The sequence below is a fragment of the Bubalus bubalis genome, chromosome 6 (genome assembly GCF_019923935.1).
Source record: "Bubalus bubalis isolate 160015118507 breed Murrah chromosome 6, NDDB_SH_1, whole genome shotgun sequence".
Taxonomy (NCBI): domain Eukaryota; kingdom Metazoa; phylum Chordata; class Mammalia; order Artiodactyla; family Bovidae; genus Bubalus; species Bubalus bubalis.
Window position 1 is genome coordinate 29,827,960 of NC_059162.1, and position 21,252 is coordinate 29,849,211.

The window sequence follows — 21,252 nt, forward strand, 5'->3', positions numbered from 1 at the left end:
TCTTCTCTTTTACCTTCATCAAGAAGTTCTTTAATTCCTCTTCGCTTTCTGCCATTAGGGTGGTGTCGTCTGCATATCTGAGGTTATTGATATTTCTTCCAGCAATCTTGATTCCAGCTTGTGTTTCATCCAGCCTGGCATTTCACATGATGTACTCTGCATATAAGTTAAATAATCAGGGTGACAATTTGCAGCCTTGATGTACTCCTTTCCCAATTTTGGACCAGTTTTGTTGTTCCATGTTTGGTTCTAGCTGTTACTTCTTGATCTACATACACATTTCTTAGGAGGCAGATAGGGTGGTCTGGTATTCCCATCTCTTGAAGAATTTTCCACAGTTTGTTGTGATCCACACAGTCAAAGGCTTTAATGTAGTCAGTGAAGCAAAAAGTTTTTCTGGAATTCTCTTGCTTTTTCTATGATCCAGTGGATGTTGGCAGTTTAATCTCTGGTTCCTCCACCTTTTCTTAATCCAGTTTGTACATCTGAAAATTGCAGATTCACGTACTGTTGAAGCCTGACTTGAAGGATTTTGAGCATTTCCTTGCTAGCATGTGAAATGAATGCAATTGTGTGATAGTTTGAATATTCTTTAGCATTGCCCTTCTTTGGGATTGGAATGAAAAGTGACCTCTTCCAGTCCTGTGGCCACTGCTGAGTTTTCCAAATTTGCTGGCATATTGAGTACAGCACTTTGACAGTATCATCTTTTAGGATTTGAAATAGCTCAGCTGGAATTCCATCACCTCCACTAGTTTTGTTTATAGTAATGCTGCCTAAGGCCCCCTTGACTCACACTCCAGGATGTCTGGCTCTAGCTAAGTAACATACCATCATAGTTCTCTGGGTCATTAAGACCTTTTTTGTACAGTTTTTCTATGTATTCTTGCCACCTCTTTTTAATATCTCATGCTTCTGTTAGATCCATACTGTTTCTATCCTTTATTGTGCCCATCTTTGCATAAAATGTTCCCTTGTTATCTCTAATTTTCTTGAGATGTCTAGTCTTTCCCATTCTATTGTTTTCCCCTATTTCTTTGCACTGTTCACTTAAGAAGACTTTCTTATCTTTTGTTGATATTCTTTGAAACTCTACATTCAGATAGGTATATCTTTCCTTTTCTCCTTTACCTTTAGCTTCTCTTCTTTTCTCAGCTCTTTGTAAGGCCTCCTCCGACAACCGTTTTGCCTTTTTGCATTTCTTTTTCTTGGGGATGTTTTGGTTACCACCTCCTGTACAATGTTGTGAACATCCATCCATAGTTCTTCATGGACTCTATCAGATCCTGTCCTTTGAATCTGTTTGTCACTTCCATTCTATAATCTGAATGGCCTAGTGGTTTTTCCCTACTTTCTTCAATTTAAGTCTGAATTTGGCAATAAAGAGCTCATAATCTGAGCCACAGTCAGCTCTAAGTCTTCTTTTTGCTGACTGTATATAGCTTCTCAATTTTCGACTACAAATAATATAATCAATCTGATTTTGCTACTGACCATCTGATGATGTCCATGTGTAGAATCTTCTCTTGTGTTGTTGGAAGAGGGTGTTTGCTATGACTGGTGCATTCTCTTGGCAAAACTATTAGCCTTTGCCCTGTTTCATTTTGTACTCCAAGGCCAAACTTGCCTGTTACTCCAGGTATCTCTTGACTTCCTACTTATTTGCATTCAAATCCCTTATGATGAAAAGGACATCTTTTTTTGCTGTTAGTTCTAGAAGGTCTTGTAGATCTTCATGGAACCATTCTTCTTCTTTGGCATTAGTGATTGGGGCATAGACTTAGATTACTGTGATGTTGAATGGTTTGCCTTGAAAATGAACCAAGGTGATTCTGTCATTTTTGAGATTGTATCCAAGTACTGCATTTTGAACTCTCTTGTTGACTATAAGGGCCACTCTATTCCTCTAAGGATTTCTTGCCCACAATAGTAGATAAAATAGTCATTGGAATTAAATTTGCCCATTCCTGTCCATTTTAGTTCACTGATTCCTAAAATGTCGATTTTCACACTTTTTTTTAATGTATAATAATTAGAATTTATTTAAAGTGTACAATGAAATGCAATTGACATATATATACACTTGTGAAAATATAATCAAGGTATATAATAAATCAAGGTAATGAGCAAATCCACCCTTCCCCAAAGTTTTCATTTTCCTATTTATAATTCATCCCTCTCCTCTGTCTCCTTTGTTCTCTCTTAGAAATCACTTATCAGCTTTCTACTAATACAGATTAGTTTGCACTTTCTAGAATTTTATATAAGTAGAATAGAATTTGTGCTCTGTTTTTGATTGACTTATTAGGAAAATTATTTTGAAATTCACTCATGTTGTTGTATGTCAGTACTTGATTCCCATTGCTGAGTAGCCTTCCATTTTCTGAATGGGACATAGTTTGTATATATTTTCACCTGTTGATGGATATTTGAATTTTTTTCAATATGGGACTATTACAAATATAACTGCTATGAATATTCAGATACAAATGTTTGTGTGCACATATGCTTTCATTTCTCTTGGCTAATACCTAAGAGAGTAACGACCTGATCTAAAGGCACTCCCAACATTCCATGTCTTTCCTTACTTGCAAGTAATGAACCTGGGCACTTTGCCTATTGTGTAAAAACCTTGCAGTTTTCTAGGTTCATTTAATTCCCCTACCCTTTACAAATACATGGGGAAACAGTGGAAACAGTGTCAGACTTTATTTTGGGGGGCTCCAAAATCACTGCAGATGGTGATGGCAGCCATAAAATTAAAAGAGGCTTACTCCTTGGAAGAAAAGTTATGACCAACCTAGACAGCATATTAAAAAGCAGAGACATTACTTTGCCAAGAAAGATCCATCTAGTCAAAGCTATGGTTTTTCCAGTAGTCATGTATGGATATGAGAGTTGGACTATAAAGCTGAGCACTGAAGAATTGATGCTTTTGAACTGTGGTGTTGGAGAAGATTTTTGAGAGTCCCTTGGACTGCAAGGAGATCCAACCAGTCCATTCTGAAGGAGATCAGCCCTGGGATTTCTTTGGAAGGAATGATGCTAAAGCTGAAACTCCAGTACTTTGGCCACCTCATGCGAAGAGTTGACTCATTGGAAAAGATTCTGATGCTGGGAGGGATTGGGGGCAGGAGGAGAAGGGGACGACAGAGGATGAGATGGCTAGATAGCATCACTGACTTGATGGACATGGGTTTGGGTGAACTCTGGGAGTTGGTGATAGACAGGGAGGCCTGGCGTGCTGCAATTCACGGGGTCACAAAGAGTCGGACACGACTGAGCGACTGAACTGAACTGAACTGAACTGAACCCTTTACAATACAGTTGCCATATGCATTATAAGCACATATAAACCCCACAAGATAACAATTTTTGTTTTAAATCAGCCTATACATTTTAAGTAGAGTAAAATGACAAATTGTGTTTAATTTTACCAAGGTATTTACCATTTGCAATACTCTTCATTCCTTCTTGAGGATCCACATTTTAAGGAATAGAAGTAATGCAGGCCTTTGGTGAGAAATCGTTAGTTTTTTAATCTGAAATACTTTTGTTCTACTGTTGCTTAAAGGTTATTTTGTCCGGGCAGAGAGTGGAGGGTGGAGCATGTATTGCTGTTGTTATTTTCCAGCATTGCTGTGATGTCTCAGTGTCTTCAGCCCTTTACTCCTTTGATGTTCACTCTTGCCATCTCCTCTTTGACTATTTCCAATTTACCTTGATTTATGGACGTAACATTCCAGGTTCCTATGCTATATTGGTCTTTACAGCATCGAACTTTACTTTCACCCCCTGACACATCCACCACTGGGCATCATTTCTGCTCTGGCTCAGCCTCTTCATTCCTTTTGGAGCTATGTCTCTCTTCTCCATTGGCATATTGGACACCTACTGACCTGGGAGGTTCATCTTTCAGTATCATATATTTTTGCCATTTCATACTGTTGATGGGGTTTTCAAGGCAAGAATGCTCTTCAGGGTATTGCTGCTGCTGCTCCTGCTGCTGCTAAGTCACTTCAGTCGTGTCTGACTCTGTGCGACCCCATAGACGGCAGCCCACCAAGCTCCGCTGTCCCTGGGATTCTCCAGGCAAGAACACTGGAGTGGGTTGCCATTTCCTTCTCCAATGCATGAAAGTGAAAAGTGAAAGTGAAGTCACTCAGTTGTCTCCAACTTTCACGACCCCATGGACTGCAGCCCACCAGGCTCCTCCATCCATGGGATTTTCCAGGCAAGAGTACTGGAGTGGGGTGCCATCGCCTTCTCCGCTTCAGGGTATTAGGGAATGAAATTAATTTTTCTCCACATAGAAAAGTTCGTATAGCACAAGAATCATCTTTATGAGCAAGTCTGAAAGAACTAATCTGTAAACTTGTATCTGAAAGTTTTGGGAGATAATTTGTAATATTTTTCTGTTTCTTTCATTTTTTATATCTTTGGACATTTTGCACATACAGAGAGGAAATGTAGCATAGCAGTTAACAGTAAGGACTCTAGGAATTCCCTGTTGGTCTAGTGGTTAGGGCTCCATGCTTCCACTGCAGGGGCCTGCATTCTATCACTGGTCTGGGAATTAAGATCTCACATGTCACACTGTGCAACCTCCCCCCTCCGCCCCCCACGTCCCAAAAAAGACTCTGGAGCCTAGCTGCCTGGGTTCAAATCTTAGATCTACTAATTGCTACATATAACTCTGGGCCTTGAAAAATACTATTCCTCTGAGCAGAGCAACAGTATGAAGGATTATATGGCAGCTAGTTGTTTCGTGGTGGAAATATCTAGAAATACCTAGACTATCATATTGCCAGAAAGGCATATCCTGTGGACACATCATTTTTCACTCGCTCTGTGATCTAGGGCTTCAGGTTTTCACCCAGCTAATGTGCAGGTGGATTGTGTTGAAGGAAATCACCTGTATCCTTTTTACATGATAGATTTTTGGAGAAATAATCTGTATGGTTATTAGAATTGATTTTAAAGATGAGCCTTAATGGTTTCCATTTTGAAACCTTTTCTTTTCAGTGATAGCACTCGTGTTATATTTTATGATGCCTATCGTGAATGTAAGTGAAGTCCTCGGACCCTTGTGCCTTATGTTACTCATGGGAACTGTCCACTGTCAAATTGTGTCTACTCAGATAACAAGGCCATCAGGGAACAATGGAAATCGGAGAAGAAGGTGAGATAAGAAGTTGTACTCGTGGTTGTGTATTTTCTAGGAGAGGCATTGTAGAACAAAATCTTAAATAAATTAATAAAAGTCTTCCTCTTTTGCATATATTTTTCATTATTTTTTTTGGCTAGAAGAAATTGAGTGCTTTACTTTTACTTTTCTCCCTGATGCTAAGAAACTTTGTCATAAACTTTTAACCGGGAGGGGGTCATTCAGTACAGTTGTTTAAAAGGAAAATTTCTATACTGTATTATTCCTTACTAAAATTTACCTTAAATGATGATTTTTGTAAAGCATTCTTCACAATTCAGTCTTAAAATTTGGTGAAAATTCACTATATACAAGGATCTTAGTATGTCTGATTAATGGTATTAATGTTCTTACCTTTTTTCAATAGTAAATAAAAAGAATTGATTTCTACATGTTCTGAACTTTTAATAAAGATTTAACTTTTCTACACGTTGGATTCATGTCATGTCTTTACTGATCATGTGCTGTGTATGGGTTTTGGAACTGTTAAACATTTTTAAAGTATATATGGTATTATCTTCCACAAGTCATCTTTCCTCAGAGTATTGATAAGTTTTTGTTCCCCCAAGGAGTTTAAGATTTTTTCATTTGGTGCAAAGAATTTCAGCATATTTATACTTATTTTTGAATGTTATTTTCTAAACATATTTTTTTTTTCTCCCCAGAAAAGAATATTCCTTGAAAATTCAGTTTAATTTATTTAATGTTTTCTAAAGAAATATTTTGCTGTGTTTCATTGGTATTTACAGGATATATCTTTTCACTGCATAGGATAGCCAAAAAAATGCTTGCTTGCTATTATTTCATGTTTCCCTGATTAAATGTGCCAAATGGGTAGATTTCTGACATCCATATTTAAAGAAATTGTTCATTATTTTTTTTAGTGTTTCCTGAAAAGACTATTGATCATATATAAGAAAATTTTCCTGCTAGTAATATTTTTGAATAGCAGTTCTGTTTCTTTAATGAATGAACAAAATGATACCCTTTGGTATCTTTGGAATCTGTTTTTGCCCTTAAATCAGAAATGTTCATGCGTAATTTATCCTCATTATGAGAAGTTCATTATACTTAATTTCAGGTGGTAAATGGTAGGGATATTCTAAGCACAAATAGAAAAGGTCTTGAATAATCTGAAGTTGTTGAAATATTTTTTTGTAGAAAATTACGAAAAACTGTGAATGGTGATGGGAGCCGAGAAAATGGAAATAACTCCTCTGATAAAGCCAGAGGAGTGGAAACTTTGGAATCTGCACCCCTTAATGGTAGTTTTTGGAGGACTCTCTTTGGCAACAGGTGGGAAGTCTTATTAATACTTCCCACTTATTAATACTTCCCAATTTTCACATTTTCACCAAATTAATACTTATTAATACTTCCCATAAAAAGGAAGTTTTACTTGTTTTTGTGTTCACGTTAGTGTTTGCATAGTACATAACCTGATTAGGTTTTAGGAGTATGCAGCATAAGCATATTATCATAGTGGTGTGATTTTTAAAAGTTCTAGAGTGGTTTTCTTATTCACAGCATCACCAGTGTCTGCCGTATTACCCATAAGTCCAGTTATCTACCATAAAAGTGTCCTTCTGTTTGATCTTTAGTGGCTTTTTAGACCACAAGATTACAGGAATATAAATACTCTCAAAGATTAAATATTTTAAGCCATATTGGCAAATGTCTTGAGAGAAAGAAGAATTTTTAGGAGATGAGGTATTTTTCAGTGTGAGAGCTGATTTCTCTTTATAGATGTGGGATGCAGGGTAGGAGGCTGCTGTCAGTGGGCCGTAGGACAGAAGGGGAGATGAGTCTAAGACAACTTCGACCTCCTGCATGATTTTGTAGGTCATGACAGCGGTACTGTGACTCGAAGAAATACTTATTTTTGTCATATATTAATGTTTGTGACTCAAAAGTAAAGTGTTCTGCAGCTTCATTTTTGAAGACAAATTGTGTCCACCTATTTTTCTAAAGATAAGTTGACACTCTTTTATTGAAGCATTTGAGTTCTTTAGCTGAACATTGTGCTGGGCACTGCACTTTCCTCTTCTCAGTGATTTACCGTCTTATTAGGAAAGTAAAACTAGCATGAGGCAGTCACAACAATGTGAAAATACCGTGAATGGTATCATGCTGACTGAAGGCCATGCAGTTCAGCAGATGGAATGACTATTCTGGGGTGACACAGTCGGCAGGAGTCACGGAAGAGCTGAGAGTTACTGGGCTTTGAAGGACAGAAGAGGGAAAGACATCCTGTGAAGTGTAACAAACAGGCAGTGTGAGGGAGGGGTTGGCTTTGTGTTTGAGAGGAAGACTGTGAACCTACTTCCTTGCAAAACCAAAAAGAACAGGATTCCTCTCAATCAACTGACCCAAGTCTTTGGAAAGTAGAGAGAGAACTATATTCTGGCTTCCTACACCCTTAGGAAAGCTGGAGAGCCTGAAAAACACGATTTCTGAATCTTCTTGATTTCCAGATTAACATATTCTACTCCTCAGAAGAAAAGTGGTTTCATGAAAGATACTACTTTCAGAAAACTAATTACTAATCATTTTTTTTCCTTTAAAAAAAATAGGATGAAAAGAGTTAAATTAATATGTAACAGAGGGACGGAAACTGACTATGATTCAGGTTGTCTGCATCCTATCATCAAGAAGAGACAGTGTCGACCAGAGATCAGAATGTGGCAAACAAGAGAGAAAGCAAAATTTTCCGATGGAGAAAAGGGCCGTAGGGTAAGATTTAGATGAGTATAAGTATTACCTGGTCCTTTTCTTGTGTAAAATTTTCTATTCTTAGACTCTGCTAAAAGCACACAATAGATTCTAATAGATTTGTGGCATTTGTAATGTAAAACCAAAGGACATGAAAAGGAGAACACCATGAAGAATAATATGAAGATTTTACCTTATTCTTCCAATTTCTAGGGGCAGAACTTATTGTTGTATCTGCCCCTGGTCCAAGACTTAGGAGGAGGCTGGTAGATTCAATGAACAGATTGGTGTAGAGGCTTCCATGTCATCTTCCAGAGAGGCAGGAATAGTGTGTGTTAAGGTTTGGGAAAATATTTTTATGTTTAGATAGAGCTATTATTCTGCTTTATGTCTAAAAATAACTAGACTTTTATGTTATAGTCATGAAATATTTTATCATTTGTTAGACTGTGGCATTTATGAGTTATGAAAAGAGCTAATTTTTTTTGAACCATTACTGCAATCAGGCACTATTCTAAGTGATTTACATGTAATAACTCACTTAATTGTTTCAACAGCTCTGGGAGATAGATGCTTTTATTTTTTTTTTTAATGTTTTAATTGAAGGATAATTGCTTTACAGAATTTTGTGGTTTTTTCTGTCATACATCAACAAGAATCAGCTATAGGTACATGCATGTCCCCTCCCTCCCAGACCTCCCTCCTATCTCCCTCCCCATCCCACCCCTACAGATTGGCACAGAGCCCTTGTTTGAGTTCCCCGAGTCATACAGCAAATTCCCATTGGCTATCTATTTTACATATGGTATTGTAAATTTCTGTGTTACTCTCTCCATACATCTCCCCTTCTCCCTCCTCTCCTCCCCCCATGTCCATAGCTCTGTTCTCTATGTCTGTTTCTCCATTCCTGCCCTGAAAATAAATCATCAGTGCCATCTCTTTAGAGTCCATATATGTGTGTCAGAATACGATATTTATATTTCTCTTCTTGACTTACTTCACTCTGTATAATAGGGTCTAGGTTCGTCCACCTCATTAGAACGGATTCAAATGCATTCCTTTTTGTGGAAGAACTCCTCAGGAAGGCTGAGTAGTATTCCATTGTGTATATGTACCACAGCTTCTTTATCCACTCATCTGTCGATGGACATCTAGGTTGCTTGCATGTTCTAGCTATTGTAAATAGTGCTGCAGTGAACATTGGGGTACACGTGTCTTTTTCCAATTTTGATTTCCTCAGGGCATATGCCTAGGAGTGGGATTGCTGGGTCATAGGGTGGTTTTATTCCTAGCTTTTTAAGGAATCTCCATACCACCTGCCATAGTGGCTGTATAAGTTTCCATTCCCACCAGTAATGCAAGAGTGTTCCTTTTTCCCCACACCCTCTCCAGCATTTGTTGTTTATAGACTTTTTGATGATGGCCATCCTGGCTGGTGGTATCTCATGTGGTTTTGGTTTGCATTTCTCTAGTGTTCTTGCCTGGAGAATCCCAGGGATGGTGGAGCCTGGTGGGCTGCTGTCTATGGGGTTGCACAGAATCAGACACGACTGAAGTGACTTAGCAGCAGCAGCAGTAGTAATGAGTGATGCTGAATATCTTCTCATGGGCTTGTTAGCCATCTGTATGTCTTCTTTGCAGAAATGTCTCTTCAGATGCCTTTCCCACTTTCTGATTGGGTTCTTTGCTTTTCTAGTATTGAGCTGTATAAGCTGCTTGTATATTTTGGGAATTCTTTGTCAGTTATTTCCTTTGCTATTATTTTCTCCCATTCTGAGGGTTGTCTTTTTACCTTGTTTGTAGTTTCCTTTGCTGTGCAAAATCTTTTAAGTTTAATAAGGTCCCACTTGTTTATTCTTGTTTTTATTTCCATTAATCTAGGAGGTGGGTTATAGAAGATCTTGCTTTGATTTATGTCATCAAGTGTTCTGCCTATGTTTTCCTCTAAGAGTTTAATAGTCTCTGGTCTTACATTTAGGTCTTGAATCCATTTTGAGTTTATCTTTGTGTATGGCTTTAGGTAGTGTTCTAATGTCATTCTTTTGCATGTAGATGTCCAGATGTCTCACTTATTGAAGAGACTGTCTTGGCCCCGTTGTATATTCTTGCCTCCTTTGTCAAAAATAAGGTATGAGTAGATGTGTGGGTTTATCTCTGGGTTCTCTGTCTTGTCCTATTGGTCTATATTTCTGTTTCTGTGTCAGTACCATACTGTCTTGATGACTGTAGCTTTGTAGTATAGTCTGAAGTCAGGACGGTTGATTCCTCCAGCTCCATTCTTCTTTCTCAAGGCTTTGGCTACTCCGGGTCTTTTGTGTTTCCATATGAATTGTGAAATTTTTTGTTCTAGTTCTGTGAAAAATGCCATTAGTAATTTTGATAGGGGTCGCATTGAATCTGTAGATTGCATTTGGTAGTATAGTCATTTTCACAATATTGATTCTTCCTACCCAGGAATGAGGAATATCTCTTCATCTGTTTATGTCGTCTTTGATTTCTTTAATTAGTGTCTTATAGTTTTCTGTATACAGGTCTTTTGTCTCTTTAGATAGGTTTATTCCTAGATATTTTATTCTTTTTGTTGCAGTGGTAAATGGTATTGATTCCTTAATTTCTCTTTTTATTTTTCATTGTTAGTGTATAGGAATGCAAGTGATTTCTGTGTATTGACTTTGTACCCTGCGACTTTGCTGAATTCACTGATTAGCTCTAGTAATTTTCTGATAGTTTCTTTTGGGTTTTCTATGTATAATATCATGTCATCTGCAGACTGTGAGAGTTTTACTTCTTTTCTGATCTGGATTCCTTTTCTTTCTTTTTCTTCTATAATTGCCGTAGCTAGGACTTCTAAAACTATGTTGAATAATAGTGGTGAGAGTGGACATCCTTGTCTTGTTCCTGACCTTAGAGGGATTTATTTATTTATTGTCATCACCATTCCAATGAGGAACTTGAGGCCCAGAGAGATTTAATTACTTACCTAAAGTTACATTGATGAAAGTGAAAGAGGAGAGTGAAAAAGTTGGCTTAAAGTTCAACATTCAGAAAACGAAGATCATGGCATCTGGTCCCATCACTTCATGGGAAATAGATGGGGAAACAGTGGAAACAGTGTCAGACCTTATTTTGGGGGGCTCCAAAATCACTGCAGATGGTGATTGCAGCCATGAAATTAAAAGACGCTTATTCCTTGGAAGGAAAGTTATGACCAATCTAGGTAGCATATTGAAAAGCAGAGACATTACTTTGCCAACAAAGGTCCGTCTAGTCAAGGCTATGGTTTTTCCTGTGGTCATGTATGGATGTGAGAGTTGGACTGTGAAGAAAGCTGAGTGCTGAAATTGATGCTTTTGAACTATGGTGTTGGAGAAGACTCTTGAGAGTCCCTTGGACTGCCAGGAGATCCAACCAGTCCATTCTAAAGGAGATCAGTCCTGGGTGTTCTTTGGAAGGACTGATGCTGAAGCTGAAACTCCAGTACTTTGGCCACCTCATGCGAAGAGTTGACTCATTGGAAAAGACTCTGATGCTGGGAGGAATTGGGGGCAGGAGGAAAAGGGGACGACAGAGAATGAGATGGTTGGATGGCATCACTGACTCAATGGACATGAGTTTGCATGAACTCCGGGAGTTGTTGACGGACAGGAAGGCCTGGCGTGCTGCAATTCATGGGGTTGCAGAGTCAGACACGACTGAGCAACTGAACTGAACTGAACTGAAAGTTACATAGCTAATAAGTAGAAGAGCTGTGATTCAGACTTGACTTTGACTCAAGCCTGTGCTTCTAACCTCTACATTATTTAAATTATTTAGTTTCAAGAAAGCTTAATATTTTTCTTTATTAAGACCAACGAATATGTAGGTTTGTTCAACTTTGACTTAGTTTACTTTTACTGCTTCGTAGTTTTTATACACACAACTTACTAGAGTTTTCTGGGAGGTCCCCTGTGAGTACATTGCTGTTCTCTTTGTAGGAGTCTTTTAGGCGTTTGGGTAATGGGATTTCAGATGATCTGTCAAGTGACGATGACGGTGAAGCCCAGACACAGATGATGATACTGCGGAGGAGTGTGGAAGGGGCCTCAAGTGACAACGGTTGTGAAATTAAGAGTAGAAAATCAATACTTTCAAGACAACTAAACACTCAGGTAACTTTTATTTTAGTTTATTAAAGTATAGGCATTAATTCCCACGTAACAAAGTATTTAACATATTTTCCTGTCATTTGTGGTCTTGATTTTTGGCAGGTAAAAAAGACCACTTCCAAGTGGTGCTCTGTTGTGCGGGATTCAGATAGCCTGGCTGAATCAGAGTTTGAATCAGCAGCCTTCAGTCAGGTAATGTATCCTTTTTCAAGGCTTATTCTTGAATGTAGTAAGTTTATCCATTCCTTTGTTTTTTTTTGATGCAAAGGAGGGGCTAGCAAATATACACATAACTTTAGGACAACCAATTGAAAAAAAAAAAAAGGAATGGGTAAAGGACTTCCCTGGTGTCTCAGATGGTAAAGAATTTGCCTGCAGTGCAGGAGACCTGGATTTGATCCCTGGGTCGGGAAAATCCCTTGGAGAAGGGAATGGCTACTCACGCTTTCCAGTATTCTTGCCTGGAGAATTCCGTGGACAGAGCTGCTTGGTGGGCCACTGTCCATAGGGTCGCAGAGAGTCAGAAATGACTGACTAACACTTTCACTTTTTCCTCTGCCTCCAACTGTACCTATTTAGCAGCTTTTTTTGTTTAATCTATCAGCTTTTATATGACTAGTCACCCAAGAAAAAGAATGAGCTCTTTGTCTTTGATCTGATCATAAAAGTATCATAGATAATACCCAGAAAGAGATTCCTGAATCCCTGGATGATGATAGCCAGAATACTGGAGTGGGTAACCGTTTCCTTCTCCACGGGTCTTCCCAACCCAGAGATTGAACCGAGATCTCCTGCATTGCACACAGATTCTTTACTGTCTGAGCCACCAGGGAAACCCACTTAATATTCACTTGGAATATGGAGTTTATTCTTAAGCATTGTTTCTGTGTAAGTGGCATTAATGCTGAGGACAGATATTTGAGAAATGAGAAATGGGAGCAGTAAATCTGCTTATCATGAAAGCTAATGGACATATTGTACATTTTCTGTGCTGTGCTTAGTCGTTCGGTCTTGTCTGACTCTTTGGAACCCCATGGACTATACTGGCTCCATGGGATTTCTCCATGCAAAAATACTGGAGTGAGTTGCCATGCCCTCCTCCAGGGGATCTTCCCAACCCAGGGATCGAACCCAGGTCTCCCACATTGCAGGTGGATTCTTTACCATCCAAGCCACCAGGGAAGCCCATTGTACATTTGGGACATCATAATTCAGAGATCAGGGGAGGAGATGGTGGTAGCTTTTGTTTTGATTGGCAAGGTTGTTGGGTTGTGGAAAAACTTTCATATTTATGTTTATACTGCAGGAGAGCTGCAATGTCCATCCTTTCCTCTGCTTGATTACCCTTTTCCCTGTTTGGCTGGGTTCCCAGATGTGATTGTGTCTATGGTCAAGCTCACAATATTTAGAGTAGAAGACACTTTGGGTGTGCCAGTAGGCTCAGCCACACCTACTCCCAGAGTCACTCCCACCCCAGGGCATCTCAGCTGAACAATCCCATGACTTGGCAATACTTCTCAGAGAGAGTCCTCTTTTATAGTCTGTTAAGAGTCATCAGTGTTCACGTTTAAATATGAAAGGGTATTATTGTTATGTCAAGTCTTGTCAACAAAGGCATGGCCATCAGTTTATGAGAGCATGCCAGTCATCACCGTAGGTGCCTTGTTTTCATTTTATTTCAGATATAGTTGTTTTTAAAAATGAATGAAATAATTTTTTTTGGTTTTTCTTTTTCCCTTAAAGGGCTCTAGGTCTGGCATGAGTGGTGGCTCTCGAAGCCTCAACATGTTGAGAAGAGACTCGGAGAGCACCCGCCACGACTCGGAGACAGAGGACATGTTATGGGATGACCTGCTGCATGGCCCTGAGTGCCGGTCATCTGTCACCAGCGACAGTGAGGGGGCACATGTGAGCTCCCTTCACTCAGGGACCAAACGGGACCCCAAAGAGGATGTTTTCCAGCAGGTCTGTAAAGGTGACGATAATAATAACTAATATTTACTGTGTACTTACCGTGTGCCAGGCACCGTATTATCTCTTTTAATTCTATAGTAACCCTATAAGGTGGACCCTTATTATCCCTAATTTAGAGATGAAGAAATTGAGCGTAATTTGTAATTGAAGATGTTGGGCTCAGTACTCAGAAGAAAGCACTCTCTAATTCCCCTAACCTAACGGTTTCTTCCTAATACCTTTCCTTATTTTCCTTAGAATGATCCTTAATATTCATTTTATATGAGCAGGGCTGTAGTAACCTCATACTGTATTTTCAGATATATCACAGCATTTTATGTGAATTACTAGGAGATGGCATTGCTTTCTTCTCTAATAATGTATAAAGCAAGCGATGCTTTTAATTTCAGGTTCTCTTTTAGTATCATAAAATCAGATAGCCTGTAAATGGGGATTCTTAGTTTATTTCAACCTTCCAATCAATCTAGGAATTCATTCTTCAGAAATGTTTTTACTTTCTGTCATGTAGTAACAGTAGTTCCTACTTCTTAGAAATATTGTGATATATCTAATGAGATAATTTTAAGTGCTTAGCACAATCTTAGCAAGGAGTAAGCAGCCAGTACATGTTAGCTTGGTTATTACTATTTTTGTTGGACGATTGGTTACTCTCTACTTAAATACTTGTAGAGCTGCAATGATTATTTCATGAGCTTGTCCCTCTGCTGGCTGGACTGAAAGATTAAAAAATGGTTTTCATATCAGCCCTTCCTGTGTTTAATGCCAATGATCATGACTCTTCTTAGTTTTATTTTTTCTTTTCTTTTTTCCACAATGACTTAATAAATAGTGGATGTTGGATATTCATTTGTTTAGTTATTGAATTTTCTTGATTCTAAGATACCTTAGATTTAGGTTATACATTATAATGAAAAACATTCTGCTTCATTAAATGTATACAATTTTCATAAACTACCTGGAAACAACATATACTTTATCACTAAAGTTTTAAACTTTTCCCTCCAATTTTTCTGTCAAAATTTGAATCTAAATATTCTTTCATTCAGTCTGAAGATTCATCTGAATTACATTAGCCTTTGGTAGTTATGCATAGCATCATGATGATTTCTACCTTTGTACTTTGGGGATTTATGGTATAATTTTAAGGCATATGTAAGAATAACTAGGTTAAGATGAAACTCACCATGTTAAGTAGAGTGCATCATTCCCCAGTTCTCCCACCTAACATGTTCTTCTTTTAGTCCCCATATTTCTAAATGCCACCACTAACCACCCAAGTCAGAATTCTTGGGGCCACTCTTGATGTCACCACTGCCCCCCCTTAACACCCCTCCCTCCGCCATCCCCTGTATCTAATCTGTCATCACATTTTCTCGATTCTGCTGTATAATATCTGCATCTGCTCATCTGTGTCCACCCTGCTTAGTGGATGGCTCTCATCTGGATCCTTACAACAGCTTCTCTAGTCTTGTTCCCTTTTGCTTCATTTTCCACACTACAGCCTGAATGATGCTTCTAAAATACAAATCTGGGACTTCCTGGTGGTCCAGTGGTTAAGAATCTGCCTTGCAATGCAAAGAACATGGTTTCAATCCCTGGTCAGGGAACTAAGATCCCCTGTGCCTTGGGGCAGCTAAGCCTGTGCACCACAGGCTCTGGAGCCCACACACAACTACAGAGCCCGCACACTGCAACTATGACCCACCTCAGCCAAATAATTAAATAAAATTAAAAAAATAAAATACTAAAATTGTTTTTTAAAAGTAAAGATCTGATGCCACTCCCCCTACAATGCTTTAATTGCTTTCTTTTTCCTTTTGGATTATTTGCTTCTATTTATTTGCTCTGATACAGTCTCACATGGTTGAGTTGAGTCTCACAACTCAATTGAACTTCTTCCAGTTTCCTCATGTACTTCTGGGTCTTTCCACAAACCGATTGATTTGCCTGAAACACACTTTTCTCCAGCACTCATTCCTTTGGGTCACCCCCTTTTGTCTTTCATATCTTGGCTCAGTTGATACTTCCTTAGGAAGTCTTTTTAATATGCTCCTAAAGCATTCTTCTCTTCCCTTATCACACTATGCAGTAACTTTATTTAATCATGTCTTCTCTATAAGTCTGATAACTCCTTGATGTCAAGAACCTTGTATCTTGTTCTCCATTATATCCATAGTTCCTGTTAATAGTAGCTGCTTAATAAATATTTTTTGGCTAAATCGGTTAATAGATCCATAAGTGCTATTCAGCATTATGCTAAGCATTGTTGTAGGAGAAGAAATATGCCATATGATATTTAAAAAAAAAATAACTTATGTATTAGTTTGGAGACAAGATGATTTTATGGAAAACAAGTAGAAGGCACTATAAAAGCAGCAGCATATAATTAGATGCAAATTTATCTGCGATAGACTGTACAGGCTTTTGATCGATTCACAGAAGGGCAATATGAGAGAGACTTGTGGCCTTCAGAGAGCACATGTTGAGAAAATGGACCTGAGTTGGGACTTGAAGAACAAGACATGACATGACAGAGGAAAGTGCTGGGCTGTTTTCATAGTGACCTTCTGTGCTTTTCCATGTCCTGATTAGACCAGAGAAAGGCTGACCTCCTTCCATTCCTGTGATATCTAAGGCCTGTTAGCGCCTCTCCTACCTAACTTCCTCCTACCCCTGGTCTAGTCATGGTGCTATGGAAATACTTTCCTCCTTAATATCCCATGAATACGCCAAGCTTATCTTCACTTCCATATGCTTAGAGGGGGAAGTAACTTCGGAGATCATGGACTCCTACCTCCCATTATCATAGAAGACATACAACCTCTCTTCAGGTAAGAAATTGGCTTAGTGAAGAGAAAGGACCAGGAGCCAGCATCGTGGAGGTGGTAATTGGAGCAATGGGCTTTGGGAGGATGACAAGGCAGAGCACTGGCGAATGTGGCCTGGGAACCGGACAAAGGGAAAAAATTCTAAAGGAGGAAAGAATGAGTGGATGGAAATATTTATTTTTTCTTCTCAGAACCATTTATTCTGGCTTCAGAACTCAAGTCCTGCCTCGGATCGAGTTAGTGCAATAATCTGGGAAGGGAATGAGTGCAAAAAGATGGATATGTCTGTGTTGGAAATAAGTGGCATCATCATGAGCAGGGTAAGGTTTAATAAGTTTTCAGAGTTTTCAAAAGATCTGTTTTATAATCAGCAGCTGTTTCATTGCAGAAGGAAATGGCAACCCACTCCAGTATTCTTGCCTGGGAAATGCCATGGACAGAGGGATCCTGGTGGACTGCAGTCCATGGGATCACAAAGAGTCAGGCACAACTGAACACACAGGCACACACAGACAGCTATTTCAGATTGTGTTTAATGATCAAAACATTGACTCTGTTTTTAAGATACAAGTATGTGTACCTTAGATTTTGTGGCCAGTTTTCACTTGGTAGTGTGTTTTTAAATTTGTTACAAAGGTCTCTGTGAGCCTGATCAATTATTCAGGTAGACTTTACAAATATTTCTTATTTAATCCTAAAAGTCATAAATCTGTACGTCATTTTTATTTGTATTTCTTTTAGAACAGATTTAGTTTATAATAATCTAAATAGTATTTGACAAATACTGCTTCACAACTCCATAAAGCTGTGCAATAATGATAGCTGTTTTAAATTAATTTCCAGGTTAATGCATATCAGCAAGGAGTAGGTTATCAGATGCTGGGAAATGTCGTCACCATTGGATTAGCATTTTTCCCTTTTTTACACCGACTGTTCCGTGAGAAGAACCTTGACCAGCTAAAGTCCATCTCAGCTGAGGAGATCTTGACTCTCTTTTGTGGGGCACCACCTGTTACACCTATTATTATTTTGTCTATAATTAACTTTTTTGAGCGACTGTGTCTTACCTGGATGTTTTTTTTCATGATGTGTGTGGCAGAGAGAACATATAAACAGGTCAGTAGAAAATTGAGTAAAATTTCTCACCTCTTTTTTTGTATATGATAGTCTGTTGAGTTGCTTTTGTTGTCTTGATTTGTTCTCTCTCCAGAAGCTAACATGGGCAGTGGAGGCTTGATAAGTGGACTTTTGGTATTTGTGGGTTTAACACTTCTGATATTGATTATTTACAAATGACATGCTGTAATCTGAAATTTTACTGAGCCTATATGTAGGAGTGAGTGGCTGAGCCTAGCTGATTGCTCGCACCTGCTCCTTGATGTGCCTTCATGTGTTTTATATATGTAGAGTGTGTAGTAATTCCAAGGTGAAAATGTTTCTGAAAAATGGCCAATATCCAATAAATAAATAAATTTATTGAAATTGGATAAGAGTTTGGTATTGAGGGCTTATTATATTGGTGATATGTGCAAAAAAATACAGTTTTTGAATGGAAATGTAATTTGGGAGTAAGCTAGAATTTTGTATAAATGTTTGAATTTGTGAAGGTTGGGATTCACAATGGTCTCCAAGGTATATTCCTTGAAAATGTCCAGAGTGTAGTATATCAGAAGGATGTGTACATGCGTGTTCAGTTGTGTCCAATTCTTAGTGACCCTTTGGACTGTAGCCCAAGCTACAAGCTCCTCTGTCCATGCGATAATTTAGGCAAGAATACTGGAGTGGGTTGCCATGCCCTACTCCAGGGCATCTTCCTGACCCAGGGATTGAACCCGCATTTTCTGTGTCTCCTGCATTGCAGGTGGATTCCTTACCTACTGAGCCTTTGGGGAAACCCCCATGAAGAAGTCACTAAGACAGGAAGTGAAAAAGCATTGTTAATAGCTCATTAATCTGTTGCTACAGAAAGCACATTATACATAATGATCAGAACTTGATTCTTTTAATATTTTTTATGTGCTGGGAATATTTTACAATTATATAAGTATACACACAGTGACACACACATATATTTCACTTTGTGATTTTTTTTTAACCTCCTCTAGAGATTTTTATTTGCAAAACTCTTCAGCCATATTACTTCTGCCAGGAAAGCTAGGAAATATGAAATACCTCATTTCAGACTTAAAAAGGTGGAGAACATTAAGATATGGTTATCACTGCGTTCCTTTCTAAAGGTGAGTTTTAACTAACCATGGAATATCTGCAATAATACACAGAAAACATGCTCATTGAAATTTCTGGTGGCAGATACTCACTAGGCTGGGTAGTCCTATGTTCTGGACAGATCATATCAGTGACTGACATCTAGCTCACCTGTTTGACACCAGATTGGGAGTGATCTATCTGCAGAGCTGGTAGAGCTAATTAAATAAGGGCTTGGAAAGGGAAAATAAATTTTAAACTCTTAGGGCAGAGTGATAAGCTGAATGTTGCATCTTTCTCTGACTTCTGTGGAAACATTCCCGCTGAAAATGTGTTAGTGAATCAATCACACCCTTAACTTGAATGGCATGAATCTCAGAGCTTAATTAAAGTTGAAGATGTCCAAAATATATTAAACTCCTGTGTCAGAAACTTCTTATAAACGTTCGTTTTCACACCAGCACAGTAAGATTGGGTCCCCTAATCTGTCTCCTGTGGGGACCTACAACGCTAACCTGTGTCTCACTCTCTAGAGACGGGGCCCACAGCGATCGGTGGACGTCGTTGTGTCTTCCGTCTTCCTGCTGACACTTTCCATTGCTTTCATTTGTTGTGCCCAGGTAAGAGCTTCAGATCTATTTCAGTGAAAAGTAGAAAATAGAACTCGCTTTCTGTTTTAAACTAGTTCACTGTGTTTAAGTGACTACACACACGTGCACACACACACACATACGCAACAGATGTTTGTTGCTGACAGCTCTGGGAACCGGAGAGTCCAAGGTGAAGGTGCCAGAATGGTTATGCTGAAGTATTGGGTTGGGCCAAAAAATGTGTTTGGATTTTTCTGTAAGATGGTACAGAAAAACCATGCTAACTTTTTGGCCAACCCTGTGTGTGTGTGTGTATTTACTGTGTCTAAATTTCTTTTGCTATTTTGAATACTTGTTAATTTTTATGACTTTTGAAATGAGAATAAGAGTAATTTTTAGTCCTTTAAGACTCCACAATCATGGTAACTTAATTGGAAGTTTTTGATTGGTAATAAAGCTATATATCATGATGGATACAAAATAGTGATTTTTCTAACTTCATCATTTCTTCTAATTTTATTGTCACTCTAAAGTAGACTTTTCCCCATTTAATCATTCATTCATTTATTATGTTATGGATTCCTATATTCTTATTTTTATCCAGTGGATTATAAACTGTTACTATATTGTTTTGATGCATAATTGTCCTAGATTTGGCCAGCGGGAGACCCTTAAAGTGCATTCCTAGGTTCTTTGGAGAGGTCCCTATATATATTTTTGTTTCTATTTCTGTGGTTTTTTACTTACAAGAATTGACAGCTTTATTCTGTACTTTTCCACTTACTGAGTTTTAATTCTACGACAGTCAGAGAACATGCTCTGAATGTTTTCAGTCCTTTGAAATATGTACAGACTTGTTTTATTATCCAGTACATAGTCAGTTTCACTAAATCTTCCATCAGCTCTTTGAAAGAATTTGTATTCCATTGTTTTGGAGAGCAGTTTTCCCTCTCTATAAATTAGCCCAAGTTTATTAGTTGTATGGCTGAAATTTCCCATATTCTTACTCATCTTTTTGGTTTGCTTATTTTATAAACCATTGAGAGAAGTGTGGTCATGTCTGCTCTAATGGTGGATTTATCTTTTTCTCCTTTTGTTTCTGTCAATTTTTGGTTTATATGTTTTTAAGCAGTATAATTGGGTGCATGCAGACTTAGAATTGATATCCATCTCCTTGGTGGATTGACTTTTATGTAATTTATAGTCTTTTTTTTTTTTTTCTCAATCCAGGATCACATACTCATTTAGCTGTCATCTCTCATCTGTCATTTAGCTCTTTAATCTCCCTTAATCCTGAACAGTGTCAAGCTTTGTTTGTCTTCATGAACTGATAAAATGTCTCTGTCTCTAATGTATCTTAAAATCTATTCTATTTGATTTTAATGTAACCATACTGTCTTTTGATTAGTTTTTGTATGCTGTATCTTTTTTTCTACCCCTTTTCATTTATTTTTTCTTTATATTTTAGTTGCCTTCTATAGTCAGCATATTGATTGCTTGTTTCTTCTTTTTTTGCTGTTAATCTATCAAAGTGCTTTAATATCTTTCAGTTCAGTTCAGTCACTCAGTCGTGTCTGACTCTTTGCGACCCC

At 38.2% G+C, this 21,252-nt stretch overlaps 1 protein-coding gene across 4 annotated transcripts in view; it reads left to right on the plus strand.

Annotated features, from left to right (window-relative positions):
* Positions 1-21,252, plus strand: part of PHTF1 (putative homeodomain transcription factor 1) — a 70,744-nt gene that overhangs the window by 36,265 nt on the left and 13,227 nt on the right. For 3 of the 4 annotated variants that reach the window (XM_044944534.1, XM_025289425.2, XM_025289436.2), the window contains exons 6-15: positions 5,026-5,182; positions 6,368-6,502; positions 7,780-7,939; positions 11,893-12,066; positions 12,166-12,255; positions 13,807-14,028; positions 17,057-17,185; positions 17,709-17,981; positions 18,971-19,102; positions 19,604-19,690. In XM_044944534.1, coding sequence (XP_044800469.1) covers positions 5,026-5,182; positions 6,368-6,502; positions 7,780-7,939; positions 11,893-12,066; positions 12,166-12,255; positions 13,807-14,028; positions 17,057-17,185; positions 17,709-17,981; positions 18,971-19,102; positions 19,604-19,690 — 1,559 coding nt within the window. The remainder of the gene's footprint in view (positions 1-5,025; positions 5,183-6,367; positions 6,503-7,779; positions 7,940-11,892; positions 12,067-12,165; positions 12,256-13,806; positions 14,029-17,056; positions 17,186-17,708; positions 17,982-18,970; positions 19,103-19,603; positions 19,691-21,252) is intronic. The other variant, XM_044944533.1, reaches the window with a different exon arrangement.